General features: G+C 36.1%; 1 protein-coding gene across 1 annotated transcript in view; it reads right to left on the bottom strand.

The window, feature by feature from the left end:
* The window catches only part of LOC145979580 (phospholipid-transporting ATPase ABCA3-like), a 209,527-nt gene that overhangs the window by 72,647 nt on the left and 119,186 nt on the right, over positions 1 to 17,694 (bottom strand). The window contains exons 6-8 of the mRNA XM_083112551.1: positions 12,693 to 12,927; positions 6,335 to 6,511; positions 2,945 to 3,126 (exon numbers count right to left, since the gene is read on the bottom strand). Coding sequence (XP_082968677.1) covers positions 2,945 to 3,126; positions 6,335 to 6,511; positions 12,693 to 12,927 — 594 coding nt within the window. The remainder of the gene's footprint in view (positions 1 to 2,944; positions 3,127 to 6,334; positions 6,512 to 12,692; positions 12,928 to 17,694) is intronic.

Here is a 17,694-nt window from a genome sequence, read left to right as displayed (position 1 = left end):
ATGAAGTAACACACTCGTTTGACTGTTAGTATCTTTTAGTTCAAGGGTCTCAAGAATACTGGAATAGTTTTCCAAGGTAGTACGAATTTCTTTTCCTCTATATATCCATGTAGTTGGACAAAGTGGTTTGATTCGTGAAATATTTGAAATGAGACAAGGCTTCTGATTCTCGGTTGCAGTTTGAGCTATGAGTTTGAGAACATCTTTAAACTTGCTCGTAGTATTATTGAGCACTCACAGTTCATTAGGCCATTGCAAGGCATTTCTAGCACATGTTCTAGCTTCGGTATCTTCTTTAATAATCAAATTAATACAGTGAGCACCACGTGTGACGAACAATGCTAATGGTTGTTCTGTCTTCAACACCGCCTGAACTCCTTTGTTAACACCTGACATATTTGCAGCTCCATCGTATGATTGGTCTCAGATTCTACAAAGGAAGGTTCAGTCAGAGGATGACATCACGGAGTAGTGTGGCTATTCCCTCTCCAGTAGTGCTTGGTGCTAAGTACAGCCCTAAAAATGTTTCGTTCACTACTAAGTCTTTATCCACCCCCCCACCCCCCAACACAAACTGACTCCTGCTCATCACCACTGGTATCTCTTGTGCCATCACAGATTAAAGAAAACATTATGGGTACAACAGAGAGAATTTCATGGTAAAGTCTCTGATGATTTTGTTTGCCAACAAAGACAGAATCTCATTCTGATGGTCTGGGTGAAGCATCTTTCCTTCAGCCAATTCAACCAAGACTGGATTTCAGAACAGTCTTCCGATCTAAGTTTTAAAAGCTCGACTAAATTGTCTTCTTCACCTGTGGCCCCTCGCAGTGCAAGTCCTCGTAATGAATTGATGCAATTGTGTGGAGCAGACATTTTCTAGAATGTTGTTGTTCAAGGGCAGTAACTTTACTGAGAGTAGCTTCGATTGGGGACTTTCGATGGTGGAAACTCCTAACCGATTGTAAGTAAGCTGAGCTCTTTTCATGTGCAGAGAACTTTTCTAATGCTTTCTTCCAATTACGAAAACATGCAGTCACAAAGGCAAATTCCATTTTTGTCACTAAACACTTTGTTGGAGCGATACTACGGTATTTGTGGCAGTAAAAACAAAATACCCCATCCTTGCCATTAATAACATGAAGCCACTTGTAAGACTCAAACCATTTTGGTTGAAATTTTAATACACGTCCATTAAGTTGTTGATTGCCAAAATCGTGTGGCAGTACATGATTTGGCTCCAGTGGTACTTACCCTCGTTTCAGGACATGCAGCAGTTCGAAATTGACAATCTTGTGTAACTGGTCATGCTGATGCTGTTGAAGAAGATGCCTGCTGTTGATTACTGGCACTGCACTCAGAAGCCATAATTTCAACTGATGAAGAAGAACTATTATCACGAGGTGCACTCCCATTTCCACTGTCTTCTTTTATCTTCTTCTTTGGTCTCTCTGTATCCAACTCCTTACCACTATCAGTGTTTGCATTCTTTATTACAAATATGTCCATATTCAATATCTGAACAGACGACAATCACATGAAATCAACAAGCAAGGAATGGTAACTGCAGCAGGGTACAGCCTCATTGTCGAAACCGTAAACCACACATGTTTTGATCGAAGAAAAACCCACAACATTTAATCTACAAAAGAGCTTTCAAAAAATGTCCACGTTTCGAGAAGTTACGATAGCAGAACTTCGACAGAGAAAAATTTCAGTTTAACAATGAAATGCAGTTAAATAAAAATACTTTTCGGTTCCTTTACATTCTTACTATGGCGCCGTCCACCTGCTTTGTCGATCCTCATGTTGGAAATGTAACAATCATGTCAACAGAAAGCGGATGAAAGCGTAAATATGGTTAGAATGGTAAAGAATACCATGGCTCTCTATTCATTTCAGAGTTTTCGTATCTTTGTGTTACTTAGTTGCCTGTCAGGAATCAGATTCTTTAATTGTCATGGATTTGTTTGATTTGGTGTTTTAAGTCCACTTTATGCACAGTAAGGCTAATCGGGACTGGACCTACAGTTTTAAAGTGGGATCCGAACCACTTGTACCTCCACCGGGTATCGAACCCCGGACCCCTTGATTACAAGGCGACGATGCTACCACTGTGCCATCGGGAGGCCCTAATTGTCATGGAATTTTTAAGAATAAATAGTTATATGCATGTAAATTTTCAGAGATGGTTTTAAAGAAAATACAACTTCTAATGAATGAAATAAAGAGGTAGAGTGTCTCAGGATTTAAAAAAAAAAAAAGTTTCGATACTATAGACACTATTCCACTGCTTATACGTGCCTGTGAATATAGTTCCACTCGATAAACCATTCTTTTAGAAAAAACCAACAGTACTTTATTCTTTCAAAAACTAATACGATTTTCGAAAATAGGAAAAATATGGGGGGATGATCCCCTCTCATCACTTATTGAGGGGGACATGTCCCCCACCTACCGACGGCCGTGGTCTAGATGATATTGCCTAACACTAGTTAGGATGTAGTGTTTGAAAAATCATTTTGCAATTTGCTTCCACTAGAAATCAAACCTTAAACTACTTGATTACAGGGTGACAGAGTTTAGTGAAGTTACTTTGTAGTATGCATACAGGTATTGTTTTCTATATCTACAAAGATTCAATGCCAGAATAAATTCAATGTTATATTTTAAAAATATAATTAAATATAGAAATGTAAGTGTACGAATAGAAAAGTTGTACAAAAAATGGCATGTTTCACTTTCAGTTTCATTTAATTTATTATTGTCATTAGTTATACAGAATTTGGGTAAGATTTTGTTCTTAATGATATTAGTTATTGAACTGTAAAGAAACAATTTCAAAAGAGTGTATTTCCTTTCAGATATTAAAGCATTCTTCTTTGAAAATCCAGGTGTATGAATAAGAATGTTACATACTGTATTTTAAATACAGCAAACTTACCCTAAATATGAAATACCATGGCTTCGCAACTCCATACTTTCCTGGCTTCACAGATTCAATATACCATGTTATTGCACCGTACAAAAATATATCAATGATGAACATTAGAAAAACATGGGCCATTGTTATATTGTCTGTGCTGACTGTTGGTTTAAACAAATTATCCCACTGAAGACCTGTATCTGAAAAGACAAAAAACTTTTGTGGTGACCCTAGAAAGCTAAAGGATACAGGTCAGCCAATCCTCTCAACTCCTCTACCTATCCACTTCATATAAAAACATGAAATTGTTTTAACTTTCATTTCATGAAAGCGTTGCTCGTTTTGGTTAGCACATGAAAGTTGTCCGATTAAATAAATATGTCTAAATATTTATATTATATGTAAATATGCATGTGCACACACACACACACACAATATATCCTCTACTTCTTAACTTACAAACATTACGTTAAGTTTCAGCAAATACTGATAAAAAAATTTGTTGTCTTTAACTATTCTGTTTATTTATTGTATATAGTTGACCTGATTAATATAATCTAATTTTCACTAATATTATATCTTCTGTATATTTGAAATAATATAATATTGAAAAAGATCTACTTAACTTATTTCAAATCGGTTACAATAAAAACATCCAAGATAGAGCATATTTTGAAAAACATAGACACATTGCTACACAATGCCCAAAAATATATTTATTATAGGTTGTTGTTTTCCTGTTAATCCAATGAAGCTTAAGTTTTGTGTCCTTCTCTGAATTACAAAGCAACAACAAATCTTCCATGATCACTGACCTTGGAAAACTCCTTCATTGATTCATTTCCAAGGAAGATTTATAGACCCAGGCTCAGAAAATCAGAGACTAGGGATGCACAAATTGAAGGCAGCAAAATTGCCTATCTTCATGATCTGGGCATATCTTTCTTATACTTCATATTTACTTCAAGCTATTGTCATGAATAGCTGTGGCATATAAGTTTGAATTATATTGTGTGAGAATGGTATGGTTAAGGTCACTAATATCAATGAAAATGCATGGCGTCTCTGAATAGGTCTTTCGAAAAGTTGATTGTCAAGACATTATAGCTAAGTACGTATGAACAGCAATCAAAAATATAATTTTTAAAAAGTGATTAATTTTATTTTTATTCAGTTCCTGTTTTCATAATACTTTTGCAGTTTCAGTTCTTTCATTAACAATTTTGAGCTCCAGATCTTGTCATTAGAAAAAAATTAGAATTAGAATTTCTCTCACTTGCTTGTATTTTGGATATCTTAAAATGCATTTTAGGAAAGATTTGAGGACCAAAATAATGTTATTGCTAGTGTCAAACCTGATGCAAACTGGTTCCCCCAGTTGGGAATTTTGTGTGAAGGTAGTTCCCTCACTATGTAAAACATACCCCAGCTAAAACTGATGATCAGAATAATGCAGGATTTGTGTAGAGTCATGGATACTTCTGGTTTGTAACGATTCTATTGAAAGTCAATGGTATTGTTACAACCTAGAACTGTATGACTACATAGAACATTGCCCATTGAAAAAAGATATTAATAATAATATTAATAACAACTTCACCAATCCCTCTCCATACTCCCAGAGATGAAACTGTACTCACTATTATGTTTATATATAATTTGTTAGTTGATATGTTACATTCTGTACCTATGTATCTGCTTTCGCAAGTTAGTATTATTATCAGTGGTGGCTGGCAGCTAGTATGATGGGTAGTGCCAACGTGATCAAGAAATCAAAAAATTTTCGCTAGCATATGTCACAGAAATCTAACGAGAGAGGTAATTTTAATGGAACTTTGTTTACTAAAATTGCAGACAAATATTCCGAGTTCCTAAGATTGGTTTATTTTACTTCACATTTGTACTACTTTTGGCTAATCGCGAAGATAAGGATGAGTGAACACTCACAAAGAACACTCATGCCCAGGCCAAGATTCAAACCCACAATCCCTGGCATCGTAGCATGCTGTGCAGAGGTTGGCCAGAGATTTAAGGAAATCAATGCGACTACTAAAATTTCGACGCCTGTCAACTTTACCATTTTTTTGATATTTTTAAATAGAATTGATGTTTAAATCTGGCATGGGACAGCTAAGTTGTTTAACTTTTAATTTAATATCGTATAGTATCTTGGAAAACGGTGTATGTAATAATGCTCGAATCTGACTCATCTTTACTAACTACCCTTCCTTTCACACACCATCGGACACTTTCACTTCACTAAAAAGAAAAGCACTGATCAATTAGAGACACCGAGTCGATCACGGTATTCTCGCCTTGCTTTGTTTATAATTTGCAACCCCAGCATGGCAGATGGTACATCAACAGTCGGTGTTACTAACAACTGAAATATGATTATCTGCTAAATGAACTGTAGATCTACAATTTTTAGAATTCAATGCAAGAAATTGAATTATATCTCCAAGTGAAATTCTTATATCGATAGATTTTCCGTGTGATTTTTTACAAATATTAAAGTAAAAAATCTCCTGGTGATGCGAATTCCCTTTGATACTTAGGCAATTCTTTTCTACCGAAAATGTCTTAAATATTGTCAACGTCAGTTGCAACACATGAGTGTCTGTGTGCGTGAGAGCAAGGGATATATCTTTTCTTAAGGAAGAAATCGATAACAAAAATTCTGGATGGCTCATTAGATGCATCTATCTAAATGGTTATATAAATTTGGGGAAGATATTACGTTCGTTCTTGCCAAGTATGCAGGAAAGTATCTCTCTCGCGAATTACTTCTCCAACGAGTATTACAAATTGGTCAGGATTAGTCACTTCTCTGTGAAGTTTGCAACTATGTCAACACAATGCGAAAGCTCTCGCATCGTGCCAGCCAAAAAGGGACACGGCTGGTTCTCTTATGGCTACCACTGGTCTACCACCTCCTCGCTCATTAACTACGGAGACTTTTTCATGCCTCCGCGTATGCCTAGAGCAAGTGGGAGAACAGCTGGGGATGCGGCGCAGGAATTGAAATGGCCGTAAGCTCGAAAGCTTACGAGATTCGAATCTCCTCATTCGTAAATGTATTAATTTAACTATATTTTGGCAACGCAAGTGGTTTTTTTTTTTTCTGAGGGTAGAGCCATGGAATGGCGGCTCTCCCCTTAGAGCCGCCACTGATTATTATTATCACATTTAATTGCTATACTTTGTAAAACTTTCTACATACTCTCAGGAGGAAAAATCACAGAATCATTCTAAATAAAAGAAATGGTCAAATTGAATTAGCTTTCAAGCAAGTTCTGCTTCAAATCTGGAAGACAGACTTAACATTACATTTAACCATTAAATTGCGAACAATTTATATTATAAATTATATACATGTATAAATTAAAAACAGGTTATAGAACATACTTGTGGCTTCGTGTCCAGCAATGATCTGATATCCCCAGTGCACTGCCATGTTTGGAAGCAATCCCAAGGACATCTTTGCTGAAAATGACAGATACTCGTAGCTATCCATGAGTGAAAATGCAGGTGCCGAATAGGTGACATTCCACAGAATAACTCCACAGGTTGTGGCAAGTGTAGCTAGAATAACAAAAAAGATACCAACATTTCTAAACAGTCATTGTAAATCAAAGTTAGAATGCATTTCGTCATTACATTCAAAAGTAAAATGAAGTGAAAGAACTCATTCTTGCAAATATAATAAAAAATTAGTCACAAACAAACAAGCAAACTTATACAATAGGAACTTCCATTCAAATTTTGCATTGTGGGAATTACTCACTTTTAGCAAATGTTAAAATATTTTATATTAATAAAAATATAAAAAAATGTATAAAAACCTAAATTACTTACGACTAGTAAGTATCATCCGTCAAAAAATGCAACGTTTCGGGGGTCTTACCGCACCCTTCCTCAGGCTTTCCTTAGGCACGAATCACCACCATGCCGCGTCAAGTTGCATCAAACAAGGAAAAGGGTGCAGGTTGAAGTGGTAAAGAAAATTTTGATAAAACTTGTCTTCGCTCAAATATATTGACCTTATCCATTACCATCTTACTTAAAAAAACAACTCTAAAACGTATAAAAGCAGTTAAAACTATAAAATTCCAGTCCCCCACATGGCCATGTGGCCAACAGCTGTTACTGACTTATAGAATAAAACGTTGCATTTTTCGACAGATGATACTCACTGGTCGTAAGTAATTTAGGTTTTTATATATTTTTATATTTTTATTAATATAAAAATATTTTAACATATAACAGGAACTTTGACTAAAGTAGTACATCTATTTTCTGTACAGTGTGGATGGATTAAGAGGAGCATTGGCGAACACTATATTCCAAACAAAGGTAACAGAAGCTACAGAACACCTGCCCACTCCTGATTTCCTATATGTGTGTATGTGTGTGTGTGTGTGTGTGTGTGTGTGTGTGTGTGTGTGTGTGTGTGAAGGATGGCCATACACACACCCACACACAAAGAGGATTGGAAATGTTTATTTGAATGCTATTTGAAGAGTGGCGGTTGCTTAATACGTGCTACCATGCTATAGCACGTTGCTAAATTTGTTAAAATGAAAAGAAGAAAAAAAGCAAATCTCACAGATGCAAGAAGTTTTTCGAAGCCCTAAAGTGAAATGAAACTTCTCATGTTAAGAGCCTCAACATTTACCAGCGGCACCACGTATTTTCCTCAACCTATTGGGGCTATAAGGAATACCATACATTGCTAGAATCTCAACAGCACGTTTTCACCCAGTTTTCATGAATACTGTACACCCCCACTCCTCGATTTGTATGGGGGATAGGGTTTCGACTCAACAAAATCGTCTGCTAGCATGCTACAGGAAAACTCAGCACGGTAAGTTTGCCATCTCAGGATAAGAATAAAGTCTACGACAACCTATTGCCTCTGTCAGAACAACATTTTTTAATGTCATTTTCAAACGTTCTTTACGTTATCAGTGTAGACTTATGTAATGTTTGTAACATGTCTTATACATTAGCAGCAGCTGCAAAAAGTTGGAATGCGAATTGACACTATCCCTTAGCCTTTAATCTATATCGGTGGTAAGTTGTAAAGATTGCAACTCTGAAACTATAGTCTGTGCCTATTTTGCTTCCAAAAGTGGATTCTACTATGTAATTTATGTTTAGGAAATTTTAATTTTATATTTTATCTAAATTACCTGTTTTTAAATGCTAGAAATATATTCCTTATGTTTATGTAGAACTTCAATCGTCAAGAAACAAACTTACAGAGTACCGTTATTTTTCCTGGCTTCCAGATCCAAAAAAAAATCATTTTTCATTGTGTTAAAATCACGTGGTGTGTGAAGTGGTGGTCATTGCTGTGAAGGATTAGCTTTTTGTTGTTGTTAGAAGTGAAAGTGAGTGTGTGTTAGTGTACCATGAATTCGGTGGATTCTTTGTTGTAGCAATCTTTCTCTTCAAGAACACTGGAAGAAAAGTTGGAAGATTTGCCAGATTTGGATCTATCGCAAAATGCAAAGGAAGATAACAACGCTACGTATAAAAGGCAATTTAATAGAAAACTGTACGATAGTGAACCATGTCTTTGTGGGTGACAAATTCAAAATGCATTATTCTGTTTTCCTTGCATACTTTTTGGAAGTAATGATTCGTGGTCTAAAGGAGGGGTAAAAGATCTAGGACATTTAAGTGAATATATGAGAAACATAGTGAAAGCAAAAAGCACATGAATAATGAGTTAAATTTTGTCTCTCTCGGAACTGTCAACACAGCAACACAGTTAAGCCTTGCTTATCTAGAATAGCTTCAAAAGCATAATGAACAAGTTGATAAAAAATATCTACGTCTTGTCAAAAATCATAGACTGCATCAAGTTCTGTGGAGCTTTTGAGTTGGCCCTGCATGGCCACGATGAAACAGATTCCTCTGCAAACCCTGGGGTATTTTTAGGGCTCGTTGATTTTGTCAGCAGTTTAGACAATGCTGTTAAAGAACATCTTGACAACAGCACTGTATTTAAAGGCACCTCGAAAAACATCCAAAATGAATTATTAGACTGTATGCTTGAGGTGTATCAGGAGAAGATTGTAAAAGAAATGTCAAAAGCAAACTTTGTGGAATTGATGTGTGATGAAACCACAGACATATCCGATCAGTTGCAGTATGAACTTAAGGGGGTTGTACACGAAAGATTCTGGAGCTTCCTTAATCCAGATGGACAGGATGCAGAGGCAATTTTCCGTTGCATCATGAAACAAATGAACCTTTTATTTGATGAGCAACTGGATAAAATAATTGCCCACATATTTGATGGAGCTTCAGTGTATGAGAGGAGAGAAAAATGGAGTTTAATCTCTCATCAAAGAACACTTTCTACTTGCTCATTACTAGAGCCCAGAAGTTCAGGCATTTATTTTCGTTAAAATAGGCAGGCAAAAAGGCATTTATAATGTGAAAAATAGGCACTAAAAATGAAAAAAGGCAAAATAAAGCGAAGAAAGGCACATTTGGAAGTCACTTACTTTTATCTATAATCTCTGGCAAAATGTTAAAATCTATATTGGGAAGAGCATTTCAATTTTCTCCGTCTTGATTACACATAACTACAAGCTGTTTTCTTAAGTTCTCAACATTCATTGATAGTCGTCTGTCAGAGAGAATGTTTTTCATAATAGAAAATGATCTTTCTACTTCGACAGAAGTTATTGGAGCATACATAAAACAAGCTAATGTAGCTGGACTCATTTTGGTAACAGCATTTTCAACTTTTAGAATATCACAAATTGTTTTCAATTGTTTCAAGTCCTTATTTGCACTCACTACACGTTTGCACTTTTCCGCAACAGCTGACCCCTTTTCTCCTGGCACTTCCATCATCTGCTGCATAGATTCCTCGAAGATTTTCATGGATGCTATAAGTCTCTCACCTCTTTTTTCTAGCTTTGTAATTGTCTCTGGCAATGCACCATAATGTGCAAAAATAAACAACAGTTAATTCTTCAGTTCTGAATAGCACAGGAGTTTTTCACTTCACGAATTGAAGCCGCTTCATTTTCTGGAAGAGCATCGATCACCTCACTGATTTTTTCAAGGTTGTTAGCATAATATATAGCTGCTGATATCCAGGTTCCCCATCTTGTCAAGACTGGTTGCGGAGGTAAACTAAGCTCAGGCACAACTTCCTGAAATTTTCGGGTTCAAGAGGGAGATTTCAGAAATATCATCTTTGTGTTTGAAATCAACCTCTCCACCTCAGCAGTCAATCATGCACAAGGAAATGTTAACCGAAAGGCAATATCCTAACTGAGCATGAAATACTTTTTTCTCACACTTTTCTCCTTCAGCAATGTTGAAACATGCATGAGTTCAATATTACTTAAATAAAGCGAAAATTATTCACATAATAAACAGAAGAAAAATAAATGCCAACATATTTTTTTTAAAAAATGGCCAAATTTCATTGAAAAAGGCAAAAAAGGCATTATAATTAAAAATAGGCAGTGGGGTCCCAAATAGGCAAAATAGGCAAAATGAAAAGGCTTCTAAAACATTCGAAACAACATAAAAAACATATATCCGGAAAATTTTTATCAATATATGCAGTAGATAAAAAGAGGCATTTTGCCAAACTTCCGAGCTCTACTCATTACATTCACTGTTATGTGCACAAATTGTTAATAATGGAACGAGCTGCTTCCCAAAATCAATCAGCTGGGGTGTTTTTTTTTTTTTTTTTTTTTTTTTTTGTTGCTTGGCAGCATTTCCAATGTTTTTTTCACGCTCACCTCAGCGACTCTTGTCATTGGAAACCGAGGTTGCAAGTCGTATTGCTTCTGGCTCAAGAACACGGTGGAATTTTAATCCACGTACAGTAAATGTTGTGTACGAATATCAAGAAGAACTTTCAAACTGTTTGCATGACTTGAACAATTCAGCATCATGCACAACCATTCAAGAAGCACGAGGCCTGCATCACAGTCTGGAGGATTGTGAATTTGTTTTCTGGCTTTCGTTCTTTCACAGAATTATGCCACATGTCGATATACTGTACAATCAATTGCAAGAAAGACAGACCGACACAGTAAAAGTGAAAAATGCCACTGCTGCTTTCAAGAGTGCCATCCAAAAGGTACGAGATAATGTACACTTCCTACCAAGAGAATCGGAAACCACCCAAGCAAATAAGTGACGGCATCATGAATCAGATCTGACATCAGATGCAAAGGTAGTGTGCGATCGCATCACCACCGAAGCTTCACACAGATTTGAATTCTCAAATCATTTCGATTCTGTGCAATTTCTTAACTCTTCAAGATTCCCGGAATACACGAATTACTTTCCAGAACGTGAATTGGACGTAGCAGTCCGAAGTTATCCAGTCCTTAACAAAAGGAAGTTGCATACTGAACTCTCCATGCTGTATGAACAAGATGACTTTCGTTCTGTAGAAGGAGCCATCCCTCTTTTGAACGTAATTCTAAAGAATAATTTGGAAAATACATTTTTCCCAATTACCATTTTACTAAGAATCGTAGCCACAACGCCGATGACAACCGTCGAACCTGAACGATGCTTCGCTTCCCTGAAAAGAATCAAGACTTTTCTAAGAAATACAATGGCCCAGGACCACTTGACTGCCCTTGCTTGAGAAGAGGCTGGTGACAAATATGAGTGATTTCAACGCGAAGGTGATAGAGAAATTTTGCTCAAGGAAGAACAGAAGAATGGAATTAACCTTCAGGCATTAGATGAGTAAATGCATGTAAGCTTTCTTATTTTATTTTCTTTATTGATGAGTAAAACAAAACATTTTTCACTGTCAATTCTGCACTTCATATATGTGTATTATTTAGCGATGCTTTTCTATCTATTTTGTTTAATCGCGATGATTAGGATGAGAGATGATATGATGAAATTAATGAAGGGGCATTCACAAAGAATACCCATACCCGGGCCGAGACTCCAACTCGGAACTTCGATGGCGAGATCGAAAGTCGACCACTTAATGTTTGCGGCCACAGAGCCGGATGGTGGGGGTGGGGGGAGGTAGGGGTCATTATAAGTACATGAAAACAGCATCAGTTGTAGCACGCATCTTTGAAAAGTCATGAGCTGCCACTGTATTTGAATATTGTAAGTTTGATAACTGAACTTACAATAAATGTTAACTTAAGACCTCTGTGTATTATTCTGTAAACAGTGTAAATTTGACATTATTCATTTCTTCTTCTATTTATCATTATAATTATTACAGCATGCAATGGTAACTAAATATAACAGTATTATTAACAAAATAACATTATCCTGACAAAATATTTTATTTTTCCTTGTCTGTCCAGGCATCCTGGATTTTAATCCCAGCCTGGCTATGTGTGTTCTTTGTGAACATCCCTTCATCAATTTCATCATATCATCACTCATCCTCATCTTCATGATTAGCCAAAATTGGCTGAAAAGCAAAGTAAAATAAATCAATTCAATCAATCCTGTGTCTGTCTTGGTTAGTTTTTATTGAGTCTGGAAACTCCAGATTCTATTTAAGAAGGATGTGTGTAATTTGGCATTGGTTTTTAATGACACTCCCATTTTTTCATACCATTTGGCAACATTGCTTTAAAGGTTGAGAAAATAAAATGAAAACTATGTGGCTTCAAATTCTAAATACATATCCTCTTTTGTTAAATTTCTCTTACACATTCCTATTTACTACTCCACCACTACCTTAAAAAATAAATAAACAATAAACGCAGCATATTGTAAGGCTTACGGTGATTGAAGAAAGAGCTGATGGCGAAACAGAATACAGTGGCTGAAATTGTATAGAATAGGAGAAATATCCACAAAAGAAAGCCGTCGGTCAAATTCAAAATGGCACCATCTCCAAGTGACACCTTCAACAGAATCGCAATGATGCTGATAGACACAATGTTCACCAGCAAAGCATTAAATAGCCATCCTAACCAAAGCTCCCAGGATTTGAGCCCCATCATTTTCATCAGCTCCTAAAAGAGAAAAATTACTAGAATCAAATTTAGGTACAAAAAGTGATCATTTATTATTGTATTGGGGCAGTGTAAAGGGCTTTTTGTTGTTGTTTACTTATTGTGTGAATCACAGGAATTCTTTCGAATTGAAAGTATTCCCAGGAAGCATGAAAGAAATGGATTATAGTATGATCACAATCATGAGCAGATTTATGGGAAGAACAAAACAACATCAACAACAAACAAGAATGTCCTGCTGACATCCCAAACTGAATGATGAACACTGAAAATTGTCCATAAGTAATAATAAATTGTTATTAACAAAAGTATAAATAGGGACTAACTTCACTCAACATAAAAAGTTACATCATTGACTCCTGCTTGGTGATTAACCTCTATCTTAAATGCATAAAACCAACAATAAATCACCATTTAACCCACTTGACGCTTTTGATGTCTTTGGAACACACTGGCAGGAAACAGGAGTGGATTAATACCCTCACATATTGGGGCCAATGGTCCATTTGGTTCTGTGCCACCAATTCTGGGCAAATTCCAAAAGTCGCACGCATTTAGTGCATTAAACAAGTTATCGCAATTGGCCATTCATTAAGTCCTAATATGATGATTAGGACTGAGCCAAAACCAATGTATTGGTATCAACATCAGAAAGTATCAGGTGGATTATATTTTCAGATACTGGCTGATACTTTTCCAGAATTTTGATCGTTCACGGGGGCCTACAGAAATGCCATGCAGCAGTTGGGCAGAGCCTAATTATTCTGGAAGTTACATAAAATTTGAAGTTTCCATTGATTTTGTACCAATATTATGTGAAAAAACTGTATTTTGTAATTACATAACAAGTACTCTTTTATTCTGACGTAATTTTTTAATATTTTAAAGTAAAATTCTACCAAATTGATGCTTATAATTGGAGTGGAATACTCGCCCACTAATATTAATCAATATTTTGAACAACTTTTAATCGCTACATTTGTCAGCATCAGTATTGGTGGGAAATGGTAAAAGTATTGGTGGGAAATGGTAAGAGTATTGGTGGGAAATGGTAAGAGTATGGGTGGGGGAAATGGTAAGAGTATCGGCATTGGTTCAAAGTGGTATCAGCTCAGTCCTAATGAAGATTGTGAATTTCATTGTGGTGTTCCTAAAGCAGAGCCATAGTTAGCCAAAAAGAGAAAAAGTTGAAAAAGGAAAGGAAAGGTAATTTTGTTGTAAAGACTTTTGTCTACAGTTAAGGTCAAGAGGAACAGTTTGTGTCCAGCACGATGAGAGGACACTAAACTGCTCCTCCCTACTAACCTTCCCTTGCAGTGAGCTAAAGAAACAAATCTGTCTGCTGGATGGTTGTAGGAGGGGGAGATTAGCATTACGCTCATGGAAATATTATTTTACTTCTTCTCTTTGGAATATCAAACTTTCGATGATGTAGATAAACATAAGAATGGAGAAACAACAAGTTCAAGATTTCATGTGCAGTTGGAAAAATCAAAATGTCCTTTGATTAGATGTAACTTAAGGTTGCCACTCTATAAGGAATATACAAGATCCTATAAATACTTGTTCATCATATTTTTGACAGATCGTATATGGCTTAATAATCAACTTGAAAAACTAGTTCCACTTCCAGCATAGTGAGAAATTCATGCTCTCTTTTGCCTCTGTTGTTTTTCTTCAGTAGCAGTTCACATTTCGACATTATTGAAATAAATGCCTCCACTGGTGCAAAACTGTCCCTCGTAGCCTTAAGGAACAGTTTTGTTGTAGAACAGCATGGATTTAGGAGACAAAATTGATATCATTTCTGTTGTGGATTCCTTAGAGGGGTCGATGGTTGCTACTTGCACATGGATATTACATTGGAGAACAATTGTACATCTGATAGACTTAGGGTTACCAGATCGCTGTAAGGGAAATATAGGACATGCTGTCCCAAAATGTAGGACATTAAGTCAAAATGTAGGACACAAAACATTCTCAATAAATAATACATATTTATATACAGGGTGGGCAAGAAGTCCCTTTACATGTTAATAGCATAGGACAGTTAGACATGTAGATAAACATTTGATTTGGACAGGGATAACGGCAGATCATCTGTGTGGACCATATTTCTTTGATGGTTCTGTGAACCAGCACAGCTATCTTCACACGATTAACACGTGGTTGCTTCCAGAATTAACAGCAAGAGAACTGACATCGTTACACTTCAACAAGATGGCGCTTCACCACATTTTGCTGTGAACTGCTAAATGAACTGTTTCCAAACCGCTGGATTGGATGTGGATCATGACACCTTCCAGCACCGTTGCCATGGCCTCCATGAAGCCCAGACCTCACCACACATTAATGCATTATGGGACATAATAAAAGAAGAAGTTTGTAAACGATGATACGTGAACCACGATCAACTGAAAGACGAAGTTTGCATGGCATTTGAAAGGATCACCCCTGACATGCTGCAGCGGATGAACACAAGAACATGGCGACACATCAACCTTTGCATCGAACATGGAGGAGTGAACACTGACATTGATCAATGAACCTTGATGTAACAATGTTGATATGTTATTCACAATAAATGTTAATGTTAACCAGACATTGTTTATTCAAAGTAAATGTTGAAATTCAAAAAATATATACTGTTTTGTATTTATAACAATCTTTATCTACATGTCTAACTGTACTATGCTATTAACATGTAAAGGGACTTTTTGCCCACACTGTAGAACACGTTAGGAAGTAGTTGAAAAATGACAATTTTCAATTTAAAAAAATTAATTCTCAATGAATTTTTAAATGCAAAATTTCAAAACTTGCAATCATACCAATCAATGCACCTCTTACTACATGATTTAAGTGGTACTTCTCAGAGGAGACAATTTTTATCAAAATTTCAGGTTTAGTCAAACTATATTTATGTTAGAGTGGACAATCAAACTCTTTGAAATTATAGGGACCATTAACAGACATTTTATAGACTTTATGAAAAAACAATTTCTCTCGTGAGTCTGTTATGCTGATAGTAATGAAAGTACTCTCTCAACATTTGAATTTTGACCTGTATTGGCAAACAAATATTCAGCAATTACTGTAATTTAAAGTGGTTCCAGAAGTTTCATCTTGGGTAGTTTTTAGTTCAATAACAGGGTGTCTACCAAAATAATACATCCAGAAATCTTGACTTTTTCTGAACTTTTCTAGATCTTTCTTTCCATTTTTCTTAACGTGTATTTATTGGACCCCAAAGTTGGAAATTAGTAATTAAGAAAATAAACATTTATTTCATGAAAATCCCTACAAAAGGGCCAGTTAAGATGAAAAGTGAAGATGAATTCCAGAAGAGAATTAGATCTGCTTTCTTGTATTAATGCATCCTGAACTCTGTTTGGCAGATAAGCGAAGTATAATCACAGATAATCTTATGTGGGGCTTGCGTCGGTTGTCCCTATATGTTTGTGACTGTCCCTTCATCCATCTTATCTTAACACCATTCATCCTCATCTTTGCGATTAGCCAAAGGGACAGAAAAAAGTGAAGTAAAATAAACTGAATGAACCAATCAATAGCAAAAATTCTTGACCACAAGAATAATTGATTGCCTTTTTATTGACTTCTTGACCTACTTGTTGATATCTTTACTTTTACTTGCACCTTGGAGGCAAATTGCACATACACAAGCTCCCTTTCCTGCCAGTGCTGCCACCTAGCGACGTGATCTGGAACTCGCCTCGCAGACATGTGGCGTACCCGAGCCTGGTCTACATATCTCGTAAGTTTCATCGCTCTGTCACTTTATTAGACTTTTCATGGCATTAATCCGGTTATTTATTGACCGTACCAAATATATTGAATATTGAATAAGAATGGACAACACCTTGTTCCATCAGTATAAACCCTAAGGCAAGAAATTCTGCTCAGGCACTGAACAGTGACGTTATTAGAAAGTGGTCCCAAAACTTTGGTCATTAAGTGCTTCCATTTTCCCGTTTGTTTAACAGAACAAACTTTTTTTTCTTTTTGTGCAATGACTGAATCAAAATAAATTTCACTATTGAGTTTTGAAACACAGTCAATAAACTTGTAACTTGCATGATTTTTTTTCTGTTAACTACTTTCCTAATTAATATTATGTGATGCTCAAAATGTAGGACATATTTGATATTTTTCAAATTCCTCCCAGACGCCGGACATAAGGCTAAAATGTAGGACATATCCGGGAAAAACCAGACGTCTGGTAACCCTAAATAGACTAGAAGAGAATACTAAAATTCTCTTCTAGTCTTCTTAGATGTCAAACAGGATACAGACTTGGTGGCCAAGCACTTTCAGACTCACCACTGGCCTGTGTATGAGCTATTTGTGAATGTCCCTCAAACATGGCATGAAATAAACTGAATATGCCTCAGACACCAGGCTAACTTCAGACAAAATAACCAATTATTGTAACTTAGTGAAATAGAGCAAATAATGAACACAAGAAAAATGGATGAACCACAATTCCAAGGATACAAACCAGATCAGATACAGACTTGATTTAAAGGCACCAGGGCAATAAACGCATACCCCTGAATGTGAGCAGGTTGAGGTTGGGCATCTTTTGGGGGTGCCCAGTATTTCCAGCATTAATTTAATCTCATCATAGGGTGACCATACATCCCGTTTTGACTGGGACAGTCCCATTTAAGAGATGTGTCCTGGTGGTCCCATTCATTTTTTAAAAAATCCTCAATATGTCCCGTTTTATAAAAATCTAGAAGTTAG

Source organism: Lepisma saccharinum, chromosome 26, assembly GCF_977018435.1.
Source record: "Lepisma saccharinum chromosome 26, izLepSacc3.1, whole genome shotgun sequence".
In the NCBI taxonomy this organism is placed as follows: Eukaryota; Metazoa; Arthropoda; class Insecta; order Zygentoma; family Lepismatidae; genus Lepisma; species Lepisma saccharinum.
The sequence above is the reverse complement of the archived record's forward strand: the minus strand, read 5'-3'. Positions and strand labels throughout refer to the sequence as shown.